General features: G+C 51.3%; 1 protein-coding gene across 1 annotated transcript in view; it reads left to right on the forward strand.

Annotated features, from left to right (window-relative positions):
* The window catches only part of LOC140458705 (mitogen-activated protein kinase kinase kinase kinase 3-like), a 51814-nt gene that overhangs the window by 13282 nt on the left and 16078 nt on the right, over positions 1-22454 (forward strand). The window contains exons 2-6 of the mRNA XM_072553368.1: positions 8965-9022; positions 15708-15798; positions 17052-17116; positions 18309-18364; positions 19501-19548. Coding sequence (XP_072409469.1) covers positions 8965-9022; positions 15708-15798; positions 17052-17116; positions 18309-18364; positions 19501-19548 — 318 coding nt within the window. The remainder of the gene's footprint in view (positions 1-8964; positions 9023-15707; positions 15799-17051; positions 17117-18308; positions 18365-19500; positions 19549-22454) is intronic.

A 22454-nucleotide genomic window follows, 5' to 3' on the forward strand; every position in this document is an offset into this window, starting at 1 on the left:
ACTATGGAACAGTTTCCCATGGCCAACCAACCCTAACCTGCACATCCCTGGGCACTATGGAACAATTTCCCACGGCCACTCCACCCTAACCTGCACATCCCTGGGCACTATGGGACAATTTCCCACGGCCAATCGACTCTAACCTGCACATCCCTGGACACCATGGGAACATTTCCCATGGCCAACCCACTCTAACCTACACATCCCTGGGCACAAGGGACAATTTCCAATGGCTAATCCACCCTAACGTGCACATCTCTGGACATTTTTGGACAATTTCTCATGGCCAATCTACCCTAACCTGCACATCCCTGGGCACTATGGGACAATTTTCCATGGCAAATCTACCCTAACCTACACATCCCTGGGCACTATGGGACAATTTTCCATGGCAAATCTACCCTAACCTACACATCCCTGGGCACTATGGGACAATTTCCCACGGCCAATCCACACTAACCTGCACATCCCTGGGCACTATGGGACAATTTTCCATGGCAAATCTACCCTAACCTACACATCCCTGGGCAGTATGGGACAATTTTCCATGGCCAATCCATCCAAATGTGCATATCCTTGGACACTATGGGACAATTTCCCATGGCCAATCCATCCTGACCTGCACATCCCTGGACACTATGGGACAATTTCTCATGTCCAATACACCCTAACCTGCACAGCCTCAGACACTATGGGACAATTTCCCATGTTTGACACACCCTGGCCTGTACATCCCTGGGGATTATGGGACAGTTTGACATGGCCAATCCACCCTAACCTGCACATCCCTGGGCACTATGGGACACTTTGCCATTGCCAATCCACCCAAATGTGGACATCCCAGGACACTTAAGGGATAATTTCCCATGCCTAATCCACCCTAACCTGTACATCGCTGGGCACTATGGGACAATTTCGCGTGGCCAGTACACCCTAACCTGCACATCCTCAGACACTATGGGACCATTTCCCATGTTTGACACACCCGAGCCTGTACATCCCTGGGGACTATGGGACAATTTCCCATGGCCAATCCACCCAAATGTGCACATCCCTGGACACGATGGGACAATTTCCCATGGCCAACCCACCCTAACCTGCACTTCCCTGGGGACTATGGGAGAATTTCCCATGGACAATCCACCCAAATGTGCACATCCCTGGGCACTATGGTACAATTTCCCACGGCCAACCCACCCTAACCTGCACTTCCCTGGGCACTATGGGACAATTTCCCATGGCCAACCCACCCCAACCTGCACATCCCTGGACACTATGGGACAATTTCCCATGGCCAACCCACCCTAACCTGCACATTCCTGGGCACTATGGGACAATTTCCCACGGCCAATCCACACTAACCTGCACATCCCTGGACATTTTGGGACAATTTCCCATAGCCAATCCATCCTAACCTGCACATCACTGGGCACTATGGGACACTTTGCCATTGCCAATCCACCCAAATGTGGACATCCCAGGACACTTAAGGGATAATTTCCCATGCCTAATCCTCCCTAACCTGCACATCCTTGGACACTATGGGACAATTTCCCATGGCCAATCCACCCTAACCTACACATCCCTGGGCACAAGGGGACATTTTCCCATGGCCAATCCACCCTAACCTGCACATCCCTGGACAGTATGGGACAATTTCCCATGGCCAATCCATCCTAACCTGCACATCCCTGGGCACTATGGGATAATTTCCCATGGCCAATTCACCCTAACCTACACATTCCTGGACACTATGGGACAATTTCCCACGGCCAATCCACCCTAACCTGCAAGTCTCTGGACATTTTTGGACAATTTCCCACGGTCAATCCACCCAAACCTGCACACCCCTGGACACTATGGGACTATTTCCGATGTTTGACTCACCCAAGCGTGTCCATCCCTGGGGATTATGGGACAATTTCCCATGGCCAACCCACCCTAACCTGCACTTCCCTGGGCACTATGGGACAATTTCCCATGGCCAACCCACCCCAACCTGCACATCCCAGGACACTTAAGGGATAATTTCCCATGGCTAATCCACACTAACCTGTACATCCCTGGGCACTATGGGACAATTTCCCATGGCCAGTCCACCCTAACCTTCACATCGCTGGGCACTATGGGACAATTTCCCATGGCCTATCCACTCTAACCTGCACCTCTCTGGTCACTATGGGACAATTTCTCATGGCCAATTCACCCTAACGTGCACATCCCTGGTTACTATGGGACAATTTCCCACAGCCAATCCACCCTAACCTGCACATCCTCAGACACTATGGGACAATTTCCCATGTTTGACACCCTAGCCTGTACATCCCTGGGGACTATGGGACAATTTCCCATGGCCAATCCACACTAACCTGCACAACCCTAGGCACTATGGGACAATATTGCATGGCCAATCCACCCTAACCTGCACATCCCTGGGCACTATGGCACATTTTCCCACGGCCAATCCACCCTAACCTGCACATCCCTGGACACTATGGGACAATTTCCCATGGCCAATCCACCCTAACCTGCACATCCCTGGGTACAAGGGGACATTTTCCCACGGCCAATCCACCCTAACCTGCACATCCCTGGGTACAAGGGGACATTTTCCCACGGCCAATCCACCCTAACCTGCAAGTCTCTGGACATTTTTGGACAATTTCCTATGGCCAATCCACCCTAACCTGCACATCCCTGGACACTATGGGACAATTTCCCATGGCTAATCCACCCTAACCTGCACATCCCTGGGCACTATGGGACAATTTCCCATGGCCAATCCACCCTAACCTGCACATCCCTGGGCACTATGGGACAATTTCCCATGACCAATCCACCCTAACCTGCACATCACTGGACACTATGGGACAACTTCCCACGGCCAATCCACACTAACCTGCACATCCCTGGGCACTATGGGATAATTTCCCATGGTCAATCCACCCAAACCTGCACAGCCCTGGGCACTATGGGACAAATTCTCATGTCCAATACACCCTAACCTGTACAGCCTCATACACTATGGGACAATTTCTCATGGCCAATTCACCCTCACGTGCACATCCCTGGTTACTATGGGACAATTTCCCACGGCCAATCCACCCTAACCTGCACATCCTCAGACACTGTGGGACAATTTCCCATGTTTGACACCCTAGCCTGTACATCTCTGGGGACTATGGGACAATTTCCCATGGCCAATCCACCCTAACCTACACATCCCTGGGCACAAGGGGACATTTTCCCATTGCTAATCCACCCTAACCTGCAAGTCTCTGGACATTTTTGGACAATTTCCCATGACCAATCCCCCCTAACCTGCACATCCCTGGGCACTATGGGACAATTTCCCATGACCAATCCACCCTAACGTGCACATCCCTGGACACTATGGGACAACTTCCCACGGCCAATCCACACTAACCTGCACATCCCTGGGCACTATGGGATAATTTCCCATGGTCAATCCACCCTAACCTGCACATCCCTGGACACTATGGGACAACTTCCCACGGCCAATCCACACTAACCTGCACATCCCTGGGCACTATGGGACAATTTCCCATGGTCAATCCACCCTAACCTGCACATCCCTGGACACTATGGGACAAATTCTCATGTCCAATCCACCCTAACCTGCACATCCCTGGGCACTATGGGACAATTTCCCATGGCCAATCCACCCTAACCTTCACATCGCTGGGCACTATGGGACAATTTCCCATGGCCTATCCAGTCTAACCTGTACCTTCTGGTCACTATGGGACAATTTCTCATGGCCAATTCACCCTAACGTGCACATCCCTGATTACTATGGGACAATTTCCCATGGCCAGTACACCCTAACCTGCACATCCCTGGACACTATGGGACAATTTCTCATGGCCAATTCACCCTAACGTGCACATCCCTGATTACTATGGGACAATTTCCCATGGCCAGTACACCCTAACCTGCACATCCTCAGACACTGTGGGACAATTTCCCATGTTTGACACCCTAGCCTGTACATCTCTGGGGACTATGGGACAATTTCCCATGGCCAATCCACCCTAACCTGCACATCCCTGGACACGATGGGACAATTTCCCACGGCCAATCCACCCTAACCTGCACATCCCTGGACACTATGGGACAATTTCCCATGGTCAATCCACCCTAACCTGTACATCCCTGGGCACTATGGGACAATTTCCCATGGCCAACCCACCTGAACCTGTACATCCCTGGGCACTATGGGACAATTTCCCATGGCCAATCCACCCTAACCTGTACATCCCTGGGCACTATGGGACAATTTCCCATGGCCAACCCACCTGAACCTGCACATCCCTGGGCACTATGGGACAATTTCCCATGGCCAATCCACCCTAACCTGCACATCCCTGGGTACTATGGGACAATTTGCCATGGCCATCCAGCTGAACCTGCACATCCCTGGGCACTATGGGACAATTTCCCATGGCCAACCCACCCTAACCTGCACATCCCTGGGCACTATGGGACAATTTCCCACGGCCAATCCACCCACACCTGCACATCCCTGGGCACTATGAGACAATTTCCCATGGCCAATCCACCCTAACCTGTACATCTCTGGGCACTATGGGACAATTTCCCATGGTCAATCCACCCAAATGTGCACATCCCTGGGCACTATGGGACAATTTCCCATGGCCAATCCACCCTAACCTGTACACCCCTGGACACTATGGGACAATTTCCCATGGCCAATCCACCCAAATGTGGACATCCCAGGACACTGTGGGATTATTTCCCATGGCCAATCCAGCTGAAACTGCACATCCTTGCATATGATATAATTTCCCATGTCCAATCCACCCTAACCTGTACACCCCTGGACACTATGGGACAATTTCCCATGGCCAATCCACCCTAACCTACACATTCCAAGACACAATGGGTCAATTTCCCCTGGTTGACACACCCTAACCTGCACATCCCTGGGCACTATCAGACAATTTTCCATGGCCAACCCACCCTAACCTGCCTATTCGTAGACACTATGGGACAATTTCCCATGGTTGACACACCCTAACCTGTACATCCCTGGGCACTATGGGAGAATTTCCCATGGCCAATCCACCCTAACCTGCACATCCCTGGACACTACGGGACAATTTCCCACGGCCAATCCACCCTAACCTGCACATCCCTGGACACTACGGGACAATTTCCCATGGCCAATCCACCCTAACCTGCACATCCCTGGACACTACGGGACAATTTCCCAATGGCCAATCCACCCTAACCTGCACATCCCTGGGCACTATGGGACAATTTCCCATGGCCAATCCACCCTAACCTGCACATCCCTGGGCACTATTGGACCATTTCCCACGGCCAATCCACCCTAACCTGCATATCTTTGGATTGTGGGAGGAAACCGGAACACTCAGAGGAAACCCACGCAGACCCGGGAAGAATGTGTAAACTCCACACAGACAGACACCTGAGGGTGGGATTGAACTGCGTCCCCGGTGCTGGGAGGCAACTGTGCTAAATATTTCTTTCTTATTTATCTACTGTTGCATGTGTCTTCCAGATGCACTGACTTGCGATTTGTCCCCAAATTGCATCTCAGCTTCTCTCTGCTGTGACCTGCTTGTTATGGTTCCCTGAACCCAGTCTATTTGGTTTAAGCAGCGTTAACAAAGCTGTCCGAGGTTCCTGTCCAGGTCAGATGTAACCTGTCTAACTTGGACTGGTCTCTGACTGTTCTCTCCCAAACTCCGAAATGGTTAAGTGGTGGGTATGACGAGCTGTGAGTTTCCAGATTGTGCTGGAGGACAGTTCTGCTGCTGGTGATGCCCCGAGTACCTCAGGGATGCCTAGTCTTGAGCCGCTAGATCAGTTCGATGTCTGTCCCATTGAGCACAGTGATAGTGCCACACAACACGATGGAGGGTATTCTCAATGTGAAGGTGGGACTTTATCTCCACACGGACAGTGCGGGGCTCACTCTTACCGATACTGTCATGGACAGATACACCTGCAGCCAGCAGATTGGGAAGGAGGAGGTCAGGAATGTATTTTCCCTCTTGTTGGTTCCCTCACTACCTGCTGCAGACCCAGTCTAGCAGCTGGGTCCTTTAGGACCCGACCAGCTCCATCAGTAATGCTGCTGCTGCTGAGTCACTCTTGGTGGGGGGGGGGGACACTGAAATCCCCCACCCAGAGGGCATTCTGTGCCCTCACCACCCTCAGTGCCTCCTCCAAATGTTGTCCCACGTGGAGGATACTGATCCATCAGCCGAGGGAGGCTGGTATGTGGTCATCGGCAGGGGGGGTTTCCTTGCCCCTGTTTAACCTGAAGCTATGAGACTCCATGGGGCTCAGAGCAACTCCCTCCCCGACTGTCACCCACTGTACCCCTCCCTCGGCCGGGTCAGTCCTGTTACCCCCCTCCATCTCAGGAAGCCTGTCTGTACCCCAGAGGGCGAAGGTGGGCACTGCAGATGCTGGAGATCAGAGTGGTGCTGGAAAAGCACAGCAGGTCAGGCAGCATCCGAGAGCAGGGAAAGGACTTTTGCCTGAAACGTTGATTGTCCCGCTCCTCGGATGCTGTGGACCTGCTGTGCTTTTCCAGCACCACTCTACTCTAGTCTGTACTCCAGATCCATCTCAGTTCAGAACAAACATGGACCCTTCCTTTGATGTCACCCACCTTACGAATGGACTAGACTGGAAGGTGCTGGGGTCCGGTATGCCGTGGTGAGAGGAGAGTTGAGATTTTCACAGCCTTTAGAAAGTATTGGGTGAGCTCTTGAAATGTTAGGGCTATGGGTCCGGTGCAGGAGGGTGTAGGTTTAAGTCAATACTTTGGTGGCACAATTTCGATGGGCTGAATAGCCTCCTTTCTGAACTGTACGAGAAAAGTCTTATTCCTGTCTACTTCGAGTGCCCCTCAACTCTGTCAAGGGAGGGAGTCTTGCTTTGAACTTTTGAAATACCTCATTATCTGTGTGTTTAGTTCATGCCTTAACAGAAGCCAATACACAGATACGAGAGAGAACAGAGAAATTATTGAACAATTGCCCTCCCGTAACACTGACGTTAGATTGGCCCCTTCCCCCCCCACTCTGTCTGTCTCTGGGGTCTGGGTGGAGAGCGTCATGGTCCTCAGAGTGACGAGAATCAGTCCTGGATTTCCCACCAAGACGTGACATTAACAAAGGCACAACAGCGCCTCTCCTTCCTCAGGAGGCTATGGAAATGCAGCCCGTCCACAAGGACCCTCAGCAACTCCGACAGATGTACCAGAGAGGGTGTTCAGTCTGGGTGGAGGGCGGTGTGGAACGGCAGCTGGTCTGCCCAGGACCGGGAGGAACTCCAGGGGGCTGTGAACCCAGCCCAGACCATCGCACAAACCCAACCTTCCATCCACTGACTCCATCCACACGTCCCACTGCCTGGGGAAGGCAGCCGACATCATCACAGACCCCTCCCAGCCTGGTTAGAATCCCTCCCCGCCCTCTTCCGTCAGGCAGAAGGTACAAAACCTTAAACACATGGACCGCCAGATTCAGGAACAGATTCAGGAATAGCTTCTTCCCCACTGTTATTACACTGCCGAATGGACTGCTCCGACTTTGACCTTAAATGTTGGTCTTGCTCCCTGTGCACCCACTCTGCAGCTGTAACACTGTATTCCTCGCTCTGTTCGATCACCCTGTAATCTTTGTACAGTATGATCTACCTGTAGTCCACGCAAAACAAAACTTTTCACTGTCCCTGGGTACGTGTGACAATAATCAATCAAATCAAACCAAAGTTAGCTATTTGCCCTCCTGTGACACTGACATTGATTCTGTCGATTTCTGTTTCTGGGATCTCTCTGTGGCCCCTCTGCCCTCACTCCTGAATCCCACGCGGCTCCCCTGTTGGACCTTAGCAAGATTTCTAAGGACGGAACCCAGGGTAATTGCAGCCGGGACCACACTTGGAGCAGTTGGTCACGGACTCTGCAATCTCTCTTCTTTTCCTGAGCTCCATGTTTCCCAGTCCGTGCTCTCACTGGTAATTTGGGCTGTCGGATATATAAATCAGTCTCTGCGTTGATCCACCCAGCAAGGAGGTGAGAGCAGTGAGTACAGGACTTGGGAGGTCGTGTTGTGGCTGTACAGGACATTGGTGAGGCCACTTTCGGAATGCTGTGTTCAGTTCCGGTCTCCCTCCTATCGGAAAGATGTTGTGAAACTTGAAAGGGTTCAGAAAAGATTTACAAGGATGTTGCCAGGGTTGGAGGATCTGAGCTACAGGGAGAGGCTGAACAGGCTGGGGCTGTTTTCCCTGGAGCGTCAGAGGCTGAGGGGTGACCTTATAGAGGTTTACAAAATCATGAGGGGACATGGATAGGGTAAATAGACAAGGTCTATCTATACCCAGAACTAGAGGGGCATAGATTTAGGGTGAGAGGTGAAAGATATAAAAGGGACCTAAGGGGCAACTTTTTCACCCAGAGGGTGGTACGTGTATGGAATGAGCTGCCAGAGGATGTGGTGGAGGCTGGTACAATGACAACATTGAAGAGGCATTCGGATGGGGATATGAATAGGAAGGGTTTGGAGGGATATGGGCCGGGTGCTGGCAGGTGGGACTAGATTAGGTTGGTTAAAAATCACCCAACACCAGGTTATAGTCCAACAGGTTTAATTGGAAGCACTAGCTTTCAGAGCGACGCTCCTTCATCAGGTGGTTGTGGAGAAGGAGCAGCGCTGAGACAGCGAGTGCTTCCAATTAAACCTGTTGGACTATAACCTGGTGTTGGGTGATTTTTAACTTTGTCCACCCCAGTCCAACACCGGCATCTCCAAATCAGGATGAATTGAGGCTATCTGGTCAGCAAGGACGGGCTGAGCTGAAGGGTGTGTTTCCGTGCTGTATGACTCTCTGAGTATCTCACTGTGTGTATTAAGTCTCACCTTCTCCACTGTCTAGGCTCGAAACATACAGACCAGTGAACTCTCTGCAGTAAAGGTCATCAAGCTGGACCCTGGTAAGTTAGCGATGGCCGGAAGCGCTGGTCAACAAGGTTTGGGGATAACCAGCTAATAATCCAACCGGCCGACTCATCCACCAGGCTCCAAACAGTGGAGCGAAATGGGACAGTTTTAGGGCCTGTGCTGATGACTTTGCTCCTCGGTCTGACTTCCTCTACCTTTGTGCAGCCTCTCTGCTCCTCCCTCCCAGCATGCCTCACTCTCCGAAGCCAATGCTGCGGAGGATATACACTCCCTCCGCCCCCTCCACCATAGTGTCATAGAGATGGACAGCACAGAAACAGACCCTTCGGCCCAACCCGTCCATACTGACCCAGATATCCCAACCCAATCTAGTCCCACCTGCCAGCACCCGGCCCATATCCCTCCAAACCCTTCCTATTCATATCCCCATCCAAATGCCTCTTCAATGTTGTAATTGTACCAGCCTCCACCACATCCTCTGGCAGCTCATTCCATACACGTACCACCCTCTGCGTGAAAAAGGTGCCCCTTAGGTCTCTTTTATATCTTTCCCCTCTCACCCTAAACCTATGCCCCTCTAGTTCTGAACTCCCCGACCCCAGGGAAAAGACTTTGTATATTTACCCTATCCATGCCCCTCATGATTTTATAAACCTCTATGAGGTCACCCCTCAGCCTCCGACGCTCCAGGGAAAACAGCCCCAGCCTGTTCAGCCTCTCCCTGTAGCTCAAATCCTCCAACCCTGGCAACATCCTTGTAAATCTTTTCTGAACCCTTTCAAGTTTCACAACATCCTTCCGATAGGAAGGAGACCAGAATTGCACGCAATATTCCAACAGTGACCTAACCAATGTCCCGTACAGCAGCAACATGACCTCCCAACTCCTGTACTCAATACTCTGACCAATAAAGGAAAGCATACCAAACACCTTCTTCACTATCCTATCGACCTGCAACTCCACTTTCAAGGAGCTATGAACCTGCACTCCAAGGTCTCTTTGTTCAGTAACACTCCCTAGGACCTTACCATTAAGTGTATAAGTCCTGCTAAGATTTGCTTTCCCAAAATGCAGCACCTCACATTTATCTGAATTAAACTCCATCTGCCACTTCTCAGCCCATTGGCCCATCTGGTCCAGATCCTGTTGTAATCTGAGGTAACCCTCTTCGCTGTCCACTACACCTCCAATTTTGGTGTCATCTGCAAACTTACTAACTGCTCACATCCAAATCATTTATATAAATGACAAAAAGTAGAGGGCCCAGCACCGATCCTTGTGGCACTCCACTGGTCACAGGCCTCCAGTCTGAAAAACAACCCTCCACCACCACCCTCTGTCTTCTACCTTTGAGCCAGTTCTGTATCCAAATGGCTAGTTCTCCCTGTATTCCATGAGATCTAACCTTGCTAATCAGTCTCCCATGTCGAACGCCTTACTGAAGTCCATATAGATCACATCTACTGCTCTGCCCTCATCAATCCTCTTTGTTACTTCTTCAAAACACTCAATCAAGTTTGTGAGACATGATTTCCCACACACAAAGTCATATTGACTATCCCGAATCAGTCCTTGCCTTTCCAAATACACGTACACCCTGTCCCTCAGGATTCCCTCCAACAATTTGCCCACCACCGAGGTCAGGCTCACCAGTCTATAGTTCCTGGCTTGTCTTTACCACCCTTCTTAAACAATGGCACCATGTTTGCCAACCTCCAGTCTTCTGGCACCTCACCTGTGACTATCAATGATACAAATATCTCAGCAAGAGGCCCAGCAATCACTTCTCTAGCTTCCCACAGAGTTCTAGGGTACACCTGATCAGGTCCTGGGGACTTATCCACCTTTAACCGTTTCAAGACATCCAGCACTTCCTCCTCTGTAATCTGGACATTTTGCAAGATGTCACCATCTATTTCCCTACAGTCTATATCTTCCATATCCTTTTCCATAGTAAATACTGATGCAAAATATTCATTTAGTATCTCCCCCATTTTCTGTGGCTCCACACAAAGGCCGCCTTGCTGATATTTGAGGGGCCCTATTCTCTCCCTAGTTACCCTTTTGTCCTTAATATATTTTTAAAAACCCTTTGGATTCTCCTTAACTCTATTTGCCAAAGCTATCTCATGTCCCTGTTTTGCCCTCCTGATTTCCCTCCTAAGTATACTCCTACTTCCTTTATACTCTTCTAAGGATTCACTCGATCTATCCTGTCTATACCTGACATATGCTTCCTTCTTTTTCTTAACCAAACCCTCAATTTCTTTAGTCATCCAGCATTCCCTATACCTACCAGCCTTCCCTTTCACCCTGACAGGAATATTCTTTCTCTGGATTCTTGTTATCCCATTTCTGAAGGCTTCCCATTTTCCAGCCGTCCCTTTACCTGTGAACATCTGTCTCCAATCAGCTTTGGAAAGTTCTTGCCTAATACCATCAAAATTGGCCTTTCTCCAATTTAGGACTTCAACTTTTAGCTCTGGTCTATCCTTTTCCATCACTATTTTAAATCTTATAGAATTATAGTCGCTGGCCCCAAAGTGCACCCCCACTGACACCTCAGTCACCTGCCCTGCCTTATTTCCCAAGAGTAGGTCAAGTTTTGCACCTTCTCTAGTAGGTACATCCACATACTGAATCAGAAAATTGTCTTGTGCGCACTTAACAAATTCTTCTCCATCTAAACCTTTAACATCCAGTCTATGTTTGGAAAGTTAACATCCCCTACCATAACCACCCTATTATTCTTACAGATAACTGGGGTGCCATTACAAATTTGTTTCCCAATTTCAATCTGAGTATTCGGGGATCTATAATATAATCCAAATAAGGTGATCATCCCTTTTTTATTTCTCACTTCCACCCAAATAACTTCCCTGGATGTATTTCTGGGAATATCCTCCCTCAGCACAGCTGTAATGCTATCCCTTATCAAAAATGCCACTCCCCGTCCTCTCTTGCCTCCCTATCTATCCTTCCTGTACCATTTGTATCCTGGAACATTAAGCTGCCAGTCCTGCCCATCCCTGAGCCATGTTTCCATAATTGCTATGATATCCCAGTCCCATGTTCCTAACCATGCCCTGAGTTCATCTGCCTTCCCTGTTAGGCCCCTTGCATTGAAATAAATGCAGTTTAATTTATTAGTCCTACCTTGTCCCTGCCTGCCCTGACTGTTTGACTCGCTTCTGCTCTCAGCTGTAACAGTCTCAGATCGATCTCTTTCCTCACTATCTCCCTGGGTCCCACCCCCCCCACCTTACTCGTTTAAATCCTCCCGAGCAGCTCTAACAAATCTCCCTGCCAGTATATTAGTCCCCTTCCAATTTAGGTGCAATCCGTCCTTCTTGTACAGGTCACTTATACCCCAAAAGAGATTCCAATGATCCAAAAATGTGAATCCTTCCCCCATACACCAGCTCCTCAGCCATGCATTCATCTGCTCTATCCTCCTATTCCTGCCCTCACTAGCTCATAGCACTGGGAGTAATCCAGGCATTACTACCCTTGAGAACCTCCTTTTTAAATTCCAGCCTAACACTCTGTAACCTCCCTTCAGAATCTCAACCTTTTCCCTTTCAATGTCGTTGGTTCCAATGTGGACAATGACCTCCTGCTGGCCTCTCTCCCCCGTGAGAACATTCTGCACCCTCTCTGAGACATCCTTGATCCTGGCACCAGGGAAACAACACACCATTCTGCTTTTTCTCTGCTGGCCACAGAAACATCTGTCTGTACCTCCGACTACAGAATCCCCTAACACAATTGATCTCTTGGAAGCCGACCTAACCCTCGTTGCCTTAGAGCCAGTCTCAATACCAGAAACTTGGCTGTTCGTGCTACGTTCCCCTGAGAATCCATCACCCCCTACATTTTCCAAAACAGCATACCTGTTTGAAATGGGTATATCCACAAAAGACTCCTGTTCTAGCTGCCTACCTCTCTTACCCTTCCTGGAGTTAACCCATCTCTGTGACTGTACCTGAGACTTTCCCCCTTTCCTATAACTGCCATCCATCACATACTGTTGCTGTTGCAAATTCCTCATTACTTCTATCTGTCTCTCCAACCGATCCACTCGATCTGATAAGATTCACATCCAACAGCATTTATGGCAGATATAATCCGCAGTAACCCTTAAACTCTCTTTAAACTCCCACATCTGACAACAAGTACATATCACTGCAAAGGCCATTTTTGCTCCTTCACAATCTACAGACCCAGAAAATAACACCATCTATTTCCTCTACAAACACTGCTCCAGGTTAAATTAATAGCTATGGCTTATATTTTAAGCTTAATCAAGAGATTTATCTCCAAAAACATATAATCAAGAAAGAATCCACTGCAGCCTAACTATTGGACAGACTGAAAACAACGACAAACTTATCTGATTCTATGCTGTGAACTTCGCCCAACAGTTCCTCCAAGATTAGTTGTGAATTTCACTGATTGTTAATTTTCCCAGACATGCTCCGATGTCCAGCGATACACGAATTCAAAAACAGCAAAGGTAGCAACTGTGCAGGTTCTCTCTCTCCCTCTCTCTCTCTCCTACACTATCCTCACCATTGTGTAGCCAAACCCACCGATTCCCAAAGCTACCTGGATTACACCTCTTCCCACCCTATCTCTTGCAAAAATGCCATCCCGTATTCCCAATTCCTCCGCCTCCGCCGTATCTGCTCCCAAGAGGACCAGTTTCACCACAGAACATACCAGATGGCCTCCTTCTTTAGAGACCGCAATTTCCCTTCCCACGTGGTTAAAGATGCCCTCCAACGCATCTCGTCCACATCCCACACCTCCGCCCTCAGACCCCACCCCTCCAACCGTAACAAGGACAGAACGCCCCTGGTGCTCACCTTCCACCCGACAAACCTTCGCATCAACCAAATCATCTGCCAACATTTCTGCCACCTCCAAACAGACCCCACTACCAGGGATATATTTCCCTCCCCACCCCTTTCCGCCTTCCGCAAAGACCGTTCCCTCCGTGACTACCTGGTCAGGTCCACACCCCCCTACGACCCACCCTCCCATTCTGGCACTTTCCCCTGCCACCACAGGAACTGTAAACCCTGTGCCCACACCTCCTCCCTCACCTCTATCCAAGGCCCTAAAGGAGCCTTCCACATCCATTAAAGTTTCACCTGCACATCCACCAATATCATTTATTGTATCCGTTGCTCCCGATGTGGTCTCCTCTACATTGGGGAGACTGGGCACCTCCTAGCAGAGCGCTTTAGGGAACATCTCCGGGACACCTGCACCAATCAACCAAACCGCCCCGTGGCCCAACATTTCAACTCCCCCTCCCACTCTGCCGAGGACATGGAGGTCCTGGGCCTCCTTCACCGCCGCTCCCTCAACACCAGACGCCTGGAGGAAGAACGCCTCATCTTCCGCCTCGGAACACTTCAACCCCAGGGCATCAATGTGGACTTCAACAGTTTCCTCATTTCCCCTTCCCCCACCTCATCCTAGTTTCAAACTTCCAGCTCAGTTACTGTCTCCTTGACTTGTCCGGACTTGTCCTACCTGCCTATCTCCTTTTCCACCTATCCACTCCACCTCTCCTCCCTGACCTATCACCTTCATCCCCTCCCCCACTCACCCATTGTACCCTATGCAACTCTCTCCCCACCCCCACCCTCCTCTAGCTTATCTCTCCATGTTTCAGGCTCACTGCCTTTATTCCTGATGAAGGGCTTTTGCCCGAAACATCGATTTCGCTGCTCGTTGGATGCTGCCTGAACTGCTGTGCTCTTCCAGCACCACTAATCCAGTATTTGGTTTTCAGCATCTGCAGTCATTGTTTTTACCCCGTTGTGCAGGTTAGGGTGGATTGGCCATGGGAAATTGTTCCATAGTGCCCAGGGATGTGCAGGTTAGGGTGGATTGGCCGTGGGAAATTGACCCATAGTGTCCAAGGATGTGCAGGTTAGGGTGGATTGGCCATGGGAAATTGTCCCATAGTGTCCAGGGATGTGCAGGTTAGGGTGGATTGGCCATGGAAAATTGACCCATAGTGTTCAAGGATGTGCAGGTTAGGGTGGATTGGCCATGGGAAATTGTTCCATAGTGCCCAGGGATGTGCAGGTTAGGGTGGATTGGCCATGGGAAATTGTCCCATAGTGCCCAGGGATGTGCAGGTTAGGGTGGATTGGCCATGGGAAATTGTCCCATAGTGCCCAGGGATGTACAGGTTAGGGTGGATTGGCCGTGGGAAATTGTCCCATAGTGTCCAGGGATGTACAGGTTAGGGTGGATTGGCCGTGGGAAATTGTCCCATAGTGCCCAGGGATGTGCAGGTTAGGGTGGATTGGCCGTGGGAAATTGTCCCATAGTGCCCAGGGATGTGCAGGTTAGGGTGGATTGGCCATGGGAAATTGTCCCATAGTGTCCAAGGATGTGCAGGTTAGGGTGGATTGGCCATGGGAAATTGTCCCATAGTGCCCAGGGATGTGCAGGTTAGGGTGGATTGGCCATGGGAAATTGTCCCATAGTGCCCAGGGATGTGCAGGTTAGGGTGGATTGGCCGTTCTTGCCGTTCCCTCAGTCTGGCTGGGTCAGAATCCTGGGATTCCCTCCCTAAGGGACACTGTGGGTCTACCCACAGCACATGGACTGCAGGGGGTCAAGAAGGCAGCTCACCCCCCACCTTCTCGGGGGGACCGTTTTGTGAATTGTACTGTTGTGTTCTCTCCCCAGGTGATGACGTTTCTTCGCTTCAGTTGGAGATTACGATGATGAAAGGCTGTAACCATCAGAATATTGTGTCATTCCACGCCAGTTATTACAGGTACCTGAGATCACACAGTGATCCCCAGTGACTGCTCATGAGAAAGTCATTGGTTACACAGACACTTGTTGGCCACTCCCTCAGCACTGACCTTCCGACAGTGCCCACTCCCTCAGCACTGACCCTCCGACAGTGCCCACTCCCTCAGCACTGACCCTCCGACAGTGCCCACTCCCTCAGCACTGACCCTCCGACAGTGCCCACTCCCTCAGCACTGACCCTCCAACAGTGCCCACTCCCTCAGCACTGACCCTCCAACAGTGCCCACTCCCTCAGCACTGACCCTCCGACAGCACCCACTCCCTCAGCATTGACCCTCCGACAGCGCCCACTCCCTCAGCATTGACCCTCTGATAGTGCCCGTTCCCTCAGAACTGACCCTCTGACAGTGCAGCACTCCCTCAGCACTGACCCTCTGACAGTGCCCACTCTCTCAGCACTGACCCTCCAACAGGGTCCACTCCCTCAGCACTGACCCTCCGACAGTGCCCACTCTCTCAGCACTGACCCTCCAACAGGGTCCATTCCCTCAGCACTGACCCTCTGACAGTGCCCACTCCCTCAGCACTGACCCTCCGACAGTGCCCACTCCCTCAGCACTGACCCTCTGACAGTGCCCAATCCCTCAGCACTGACCCTCCGACAGTGCCCCACTCCCTCAGCACTGACCCTCCGACAGTGCCCACTCCCTCAGCACTGACCCTCTGACAGTGCCCACTCCCTCAGCACTGACCCTCCGACAGTGCCCACTCCCTCAGCACTGACCCTCTGACAGTGCCCACTCCCTCAGCACTGACCCTCCAAGAGTGCCCACTCCCTCAGCGCTGACCCTCCAACGGTGCCCACTCCCTCAGCACTGACCCTCCGACAGTGCGGTACTCCCTCAGCACTGACCCTCTGACAGTGCCCACTCCCTCAGCGCTGACCCTCCGACAGTGCCCACTCCCTCAGCACTGCTAATGGCAATGTATTCCTGGAATTTGAATCTGGTGGGATGTTTCTAATCCTCCAGTTTGCGTTTGAGAGGGAGGGAGCTCTGCATAGATCTAGAACCTGTACTGGGATAAACCGGGAAGCTGTTTCAGGAGCGTGAGGGTCAGTCGCCTCTTGTGTGTGGGGGGGCAGGTCTGCCCAGCGTCTCTGAATTCAATATTGTCAATCATTTGGGAGAATTGTTTCAGACTGATTGAGAGGCGTGAGTTTGGGAGCAGTCTGTTGCTTAATGCACGTTTCATTTCATCTGCCTTTCCCAGGTGTAACCAGATGTGGATTTGCATGGAATACTGTGGGGGAGGATCATTACAAGATATTTACCAGAGTGAGTAACTTCTCGTACACAAAGGGATCTCGATCAAATGGGTCATTGGGCTGAATAATGGCAGCTGGAGTTCCATCTGGATAAATGTGAGACGTTGTATTTTGGTCCATAAACAAGGACGGGGCTTTTAATGGTGGGGCCCTGGGTGTGGTGTATGACAGAGGGACCGAGGGGTTCAGGTACATAATCCTGTGAAGTTTGTGTCACAGGGAGACGGGGGTTAATGAGGCGTTTAGCACTCTTGCCTTCATTGCTCAGACCTTTGAGTACAGGGAGTTGGGGAACGTCATGTTGGGGTTGTATAGGACATTGGTGTGGCCTCGTCTGGAATACCGTGTCCAGTTCCGGTCTCCCTGTTACAGGGAGGATATTATTAAACTGGAGAGGGGGGGTCAGGAGAGATTTACCAGGATGTTGCCGGGTATGGGGGGGTTTGGGTTAGAGGGAGAGGCTGGATAGGCTGGGAGATTTTTCACTGCTGTGTAGAGGTGGCCTTATAGAGGTTTATAAAACCATGAGGGGCCTGGATTGGGTTAATGGTCGGTGTCTGTTCCCTGGGGTGGGGGATTTCAAGGCTAGGGGGCACACTTTTAAGGTGAGAGGGGAGAAAGATTTTAAAAAGACATGAGGGGCAAATCTTTTACCCAGAGGGTGGTCTGTGTGTGGAGTGAACTTCCTGAGGGAGTGGTGGGTGTGGGTACAGTTCCAACGTTGAAAAGGCATTTGGATAAGGACCTGGGTAGGAAAGGGTTGGAGGGATATGGGCCAGGAGCAGGCAGCTGGGACAAGTTTAGTTTGGGGTTAGGGTCAGCACGGGCTGGTTGGGCCGAAGGGTCTGTTTCCGTGCTGTCGGACTCTATGACACGTACTCTGCGATTCTCCTCCATTGGCTGTACAAAGCAGCATTCAGTGAAGAAAATAAGCTTCAGGATTGAGGGATTCTGCGATCTCCCTGCTCCAAAAACATTGGCCGGATTCGCCTCTGGGAATTACGCTGGGATTTGTTGCATCGTTTTCAATTGGTCACTCGGGACGGTTCAGGGATCATCAGTCCCTCAGTTACAGCTGCATGGGTTTAGAGATCAGCGCAGACAGAAGCAAGGGGGTGAACTGGGCTAGAAAATACACCCAGATTCGAAAAGGGAGACTAGCTCCTGACTGCTGCGTAACTGCTTTTATTGTCACTCGACAGTTACCGGCCCCCTGTCAGAAAAACAGATCGCCTACATTTGCAGAGAAACACTCCAGGTATGTAACCACCCTGATTCCAAAACATATTCACACAGTCAGGAAACACTTCCCCCAGTACCTGAACCCAGTGCTGTCCCTGTCCCTGGGAGTGTTTAATGGGGGGGACAGTGTAGAGAGAGCTTTACTCTGTATCTAACCCCGTGCTGTCCCTGTCCCTGGGAGTGTTTGATGGGGGGACAGTGTAGAGGCAGCTTTACTCTGTATCTAACCCCGTGCTGTCCCTGTCCCTGGGAGTGTTTGATGGGGGGACAGTGTAGAGGGAGTTTTACTCTGTATCTAACCCCGTGCTGTCCCTGCCCTGGGAGTGTTTGATGGGGGGGACAGTGTAGAGGGAGCTTTACTCTGTATCTAACCCCGTGCTGTCCCTGTCCTGGGAGTGTTTGATGGGGGGGGGCGACAGTGTAGAGGGAGCTTTACCCTGTATCTAACCCCGTGCTGTCCCTGTCCCTGGGAGTGTTTGATGGGGGGACAGTGTAGAGGCAGCTTTACTCTGTATCTAACCCCGTGCTGTCCCTGTCCCTGGGAGTGTTTGATGGGGGGACAGTGTAGAGGGAGTTTTACTCTGTATCTAACCCCGTGCTGTCCCTGCCCTGGGAGTGTTTGATGGGGGGGACAGTGTAGAGGGAGCTTTACTCTGTATCTAACCCCGTGCTGTCCCTGTCCTGGGAGTGTTTGATGGGGGGGGGCGACAGTGTAGAGGGAGCTTTACCCTGTATCTAACCCCGTGCTGTCCCTGTCCTGGGAGTGTTTGATGGGGGGACAGTGTAGAGAGAGCTTTACTCTGTATCTAACCCCGTGCTGTCCCTGTCCTGGGGAGTGTTTGATGGGGGGACAGTGTCGAGGGAGCTTTACTCTGTATCTAACCCCGTGCTGTCCCTGTCCTGGGGAGTGTTTGATGGGGGGGACAGTGTAGAGGGAGCTTTACTCTGTATCTAACCCCGTGCTGTCCCTGTCCCTGGGAGTGTTTGATGGGGGACAGTGTAGAGGGAGCTTTACTCTGTATCTAACCCCGTGCTGTCCCTGTCCTGGGGGTGTTTGATGGGGGGGAAGGTGGACAGTGTATAGGGAGTTTTACTCAGTATTAGTTAATAAGTTGTTCTGATTATTGAAAGATTTATCTTTCTGTTTGAAAGGGTCTACAGTACCTCCACAGCAATGGGAAAATGCATCGAGATATCAAGGTACATGTGGGGACTGGAATATTCCTGGGTGAGCTGGCACAGATGGAGCTCTGTCCACCCTTAGAGATTCCGGATTAGTGGTGCTGGAAGAGCACAGCAGTTCAGGCAGCATCCGAGGAGCAGCGAGATCGACGTTTCGGGCAAAAGCCCTTCATCAGGAATAAAGGCAGTGAGCCTGAAGCGTGGAGAGATAAGCTCGAGGAGGGTGGGGGTGGGGAGAGAGTAGCATAGAGTACAATGGGTGAGTGGGGGAGGGGATGAAGGTGATAGGTCAGGGAGGAGAGGGTGGAGTGGATAGGTGGGAAAAGGAGATAGGCAGGTCGGACAAGTCCGGACAAGTCAAGGAGACAGTAACTGAGCTGGAAGTTTGAAACTAGGGTGAGGTGGGGGAAGGGGAAATGAGGAAACTGTTGAAGTCCACATTGATGCCCTGGGGTTGAAGTGTTCCGAGGCGGAAGATGAGGCGTTCTTCCTCCAGGCGTCTGGTGGTGAGGGAGCGGCGGTGAAGGAGGCCCAGGACCTCCATGTCCTCGGCAGAGTGGGAGGGGGAGTTGAAATGTTGGGCCACGGGGCGGTTTGGTTGATTGGTGCGGGTGTCTCGGAGATGTTCCCTAAAGCGCTCTGCTAGGAGGTGCCCAGTCTCCCCAATGTAGAGGAGACCACATCGGGAGCAACGGATACAATAAATGATATTGGTGGATGTACAGGTAAAACTTTGATGGATGTGGAAGGCTCCTTTAGGGCCTTGGATAGAGGTGAGGGAGGAGGTGTGGGCACAGGTTTTACAGTTCCTGCGGTGGCAGGGGAAAGTGCCAGGATGGGAGGGTGGGTCGTAGGGGGGCGTGGACCTGACCAGGTAGTCACGGAGGGAACGGTCTTTGCGGAAGGCGGAAAGGGGTGGGGAGGGAAATATACCCCTGGTAGTGGGGTCTGTTTGGAGGTGGCGGAAATGTCGGCAGATGATTTGGTTGATGCGAAGGTTGGTAGGGTGGAAGGTGAGCACCAGGGGCGTTCTGTCCTTGTTACGGTTGGAGGGGTGGGGTCTGAGGGCGGAGGTGCGGGATGTGGACGAGATGCGTTGGAGGGCACCTTTAACCACGTGGGAAGGGAAATTGCGGTCTCTGAAGAGGGAGGCCATCTGGTGTGTTCTGTGGTGGAACTGGTCCTCCTGGGAGCAGATACGGCGGAGGTGGAGGAATTGGGAATACGGGATGGCATTTTTCCAAGAGATAGGGTGGGAAGATGTCTGAGCGCCATGTTGGTCCTGGTTAATGTGTACAGGAAGACAATGGATCCTCCATAGCTGTTGGTTCAGCATGAGGTGGACATGTCAGCTATGTTTCCTGTTCCTTACCCAGCATGCTCCTTACCCAACATGCCTGACCACGGGAAGACGCCATCCAGCCCATCGTACAGCGCTGGCTCTGTGAAGGATCTCTCCATTTGCCCCACCTCCCTCTCCAGCTCCCCCCACAGCTTGCTGCAGATGCGTCTGTTCCCAATATTCCCATTTTTTTTATAAGTTCCTGTTGAATGCTCCCCCCACCATCCCCAGCCCTTTCCCAGATCACAACAACTCACTGCCTTAAATAAAACGGTCCCCCCCCCTCCCTCCCAATTCCCTTTGATCCCGTGTCCCTCGGTGACTGACCCTCCTGCCCCTGGGAAACAGTTTCCCCATCGTGGACTCAATCCCCTTCCTGATTCGGAATGCCTCGATTCCATCTCCTTCCCTGAGAGCAACGATCCCAGCGTTTCCAGTCCCTCACACCGATCCCCTCACAGATAACCTCCCCCTGCACCCAGACCTGGCCCCCAGCAGCACTTCTGCTGATAAAGAGATAGAATAGAATCCCCACAGTGTGGAAACAGGCCCTTCAGCCTAACAAGTCCAAACCAACCCACCAAAGAGTATCCCACCCAGAACCATTCCACTACGCTGTTATCATAACTAATCCACCCTAACCTGCATATCCCTGGACACTATGGGACAATTTCCCACGGCCAATCCACCCTAACCTGCACATCCCTGGGCACTATGGAACAATTTCCCACGGCCAATCCACCCTAACCTGCACATCCCTGGGCACTATGGGACAATTTCCCATGGCCAATCCACCCTAACCTGCATATCCCTGGACACTATGGGACAATTTCCCACGGCCAATCCACCCTAACCTGCACATCCCTGTACACTATGGGACAATTTCCCACGGCCAATCCACCCTAACCTGCACATCCCTGGGCACTATGGGACAATTTCCCATGGCCAATCCACCCTAACCTGCACATCCCTGGGCACTATGGGACAATTTCCCACGGCCAATCCACCCTAACCTGTTTATTATAGGCCCCCCAATAGCAGCAGAGATGTGGAGAAACAGATTGGGAAACAGATTTTGGAAAGGTGCAGAAGCCACAGGGTCGTAGTCATGGGCGACTTCAACTTCCCAAATATTGATTGGAAGCTCTTTAGATCAAGTAGATTGGATGGGGCGGTGTTTGTGCAGTGTGTCCAGGAAGCTTTTCTAACGCAGTATGTAGATTGTCCAACCAGAGGGGAGGCCATATTGGATTTGGTACTCGGTAACGAACCGGGACAAGTGGTGGGCTTGTTGGTGGGTGAACATTTTGGTGATGGCGACCACAATTCTGTGACTTTCACCTTGGTTATGGAGAGAGATAGGTGCGCACAACAAGGTAGATTTTACAATTGGGGGAAGGGAAATTACGATGCTGTAAGACAGGATTTGAGGAGCATACGTTGGGAGCATAGGCTGTTAGGGAAGGATGTGGTGGAAATGTGGGACTTTTTCAAGGAGCAGATACGACGTGTCCTTGATATGTATGTACCGATCAGGCAGGGAAGAAATGGTCGTGTGAGGGAGCCTTGGTTGACGAGGGAG

The sequence above is a fragment of the Chiloscyllium punctatum genome, chromosome 34 (assembly GCF_047496795.1).
Source record: "Chiloscyllium punctatum isolate Juve2018m chromosome 34, sChiPun1.3, whole genome shotgun sequence".
In the NCBI taxonomy this organism is placed as follows: domain Eukaryota; kingdom Metazoa; phylum Chordata; class Chondrichthyes; order Orectolobiformes; family Hemiscylliidae; genus Chiloscyllium; species Chiloscyllium punctatum.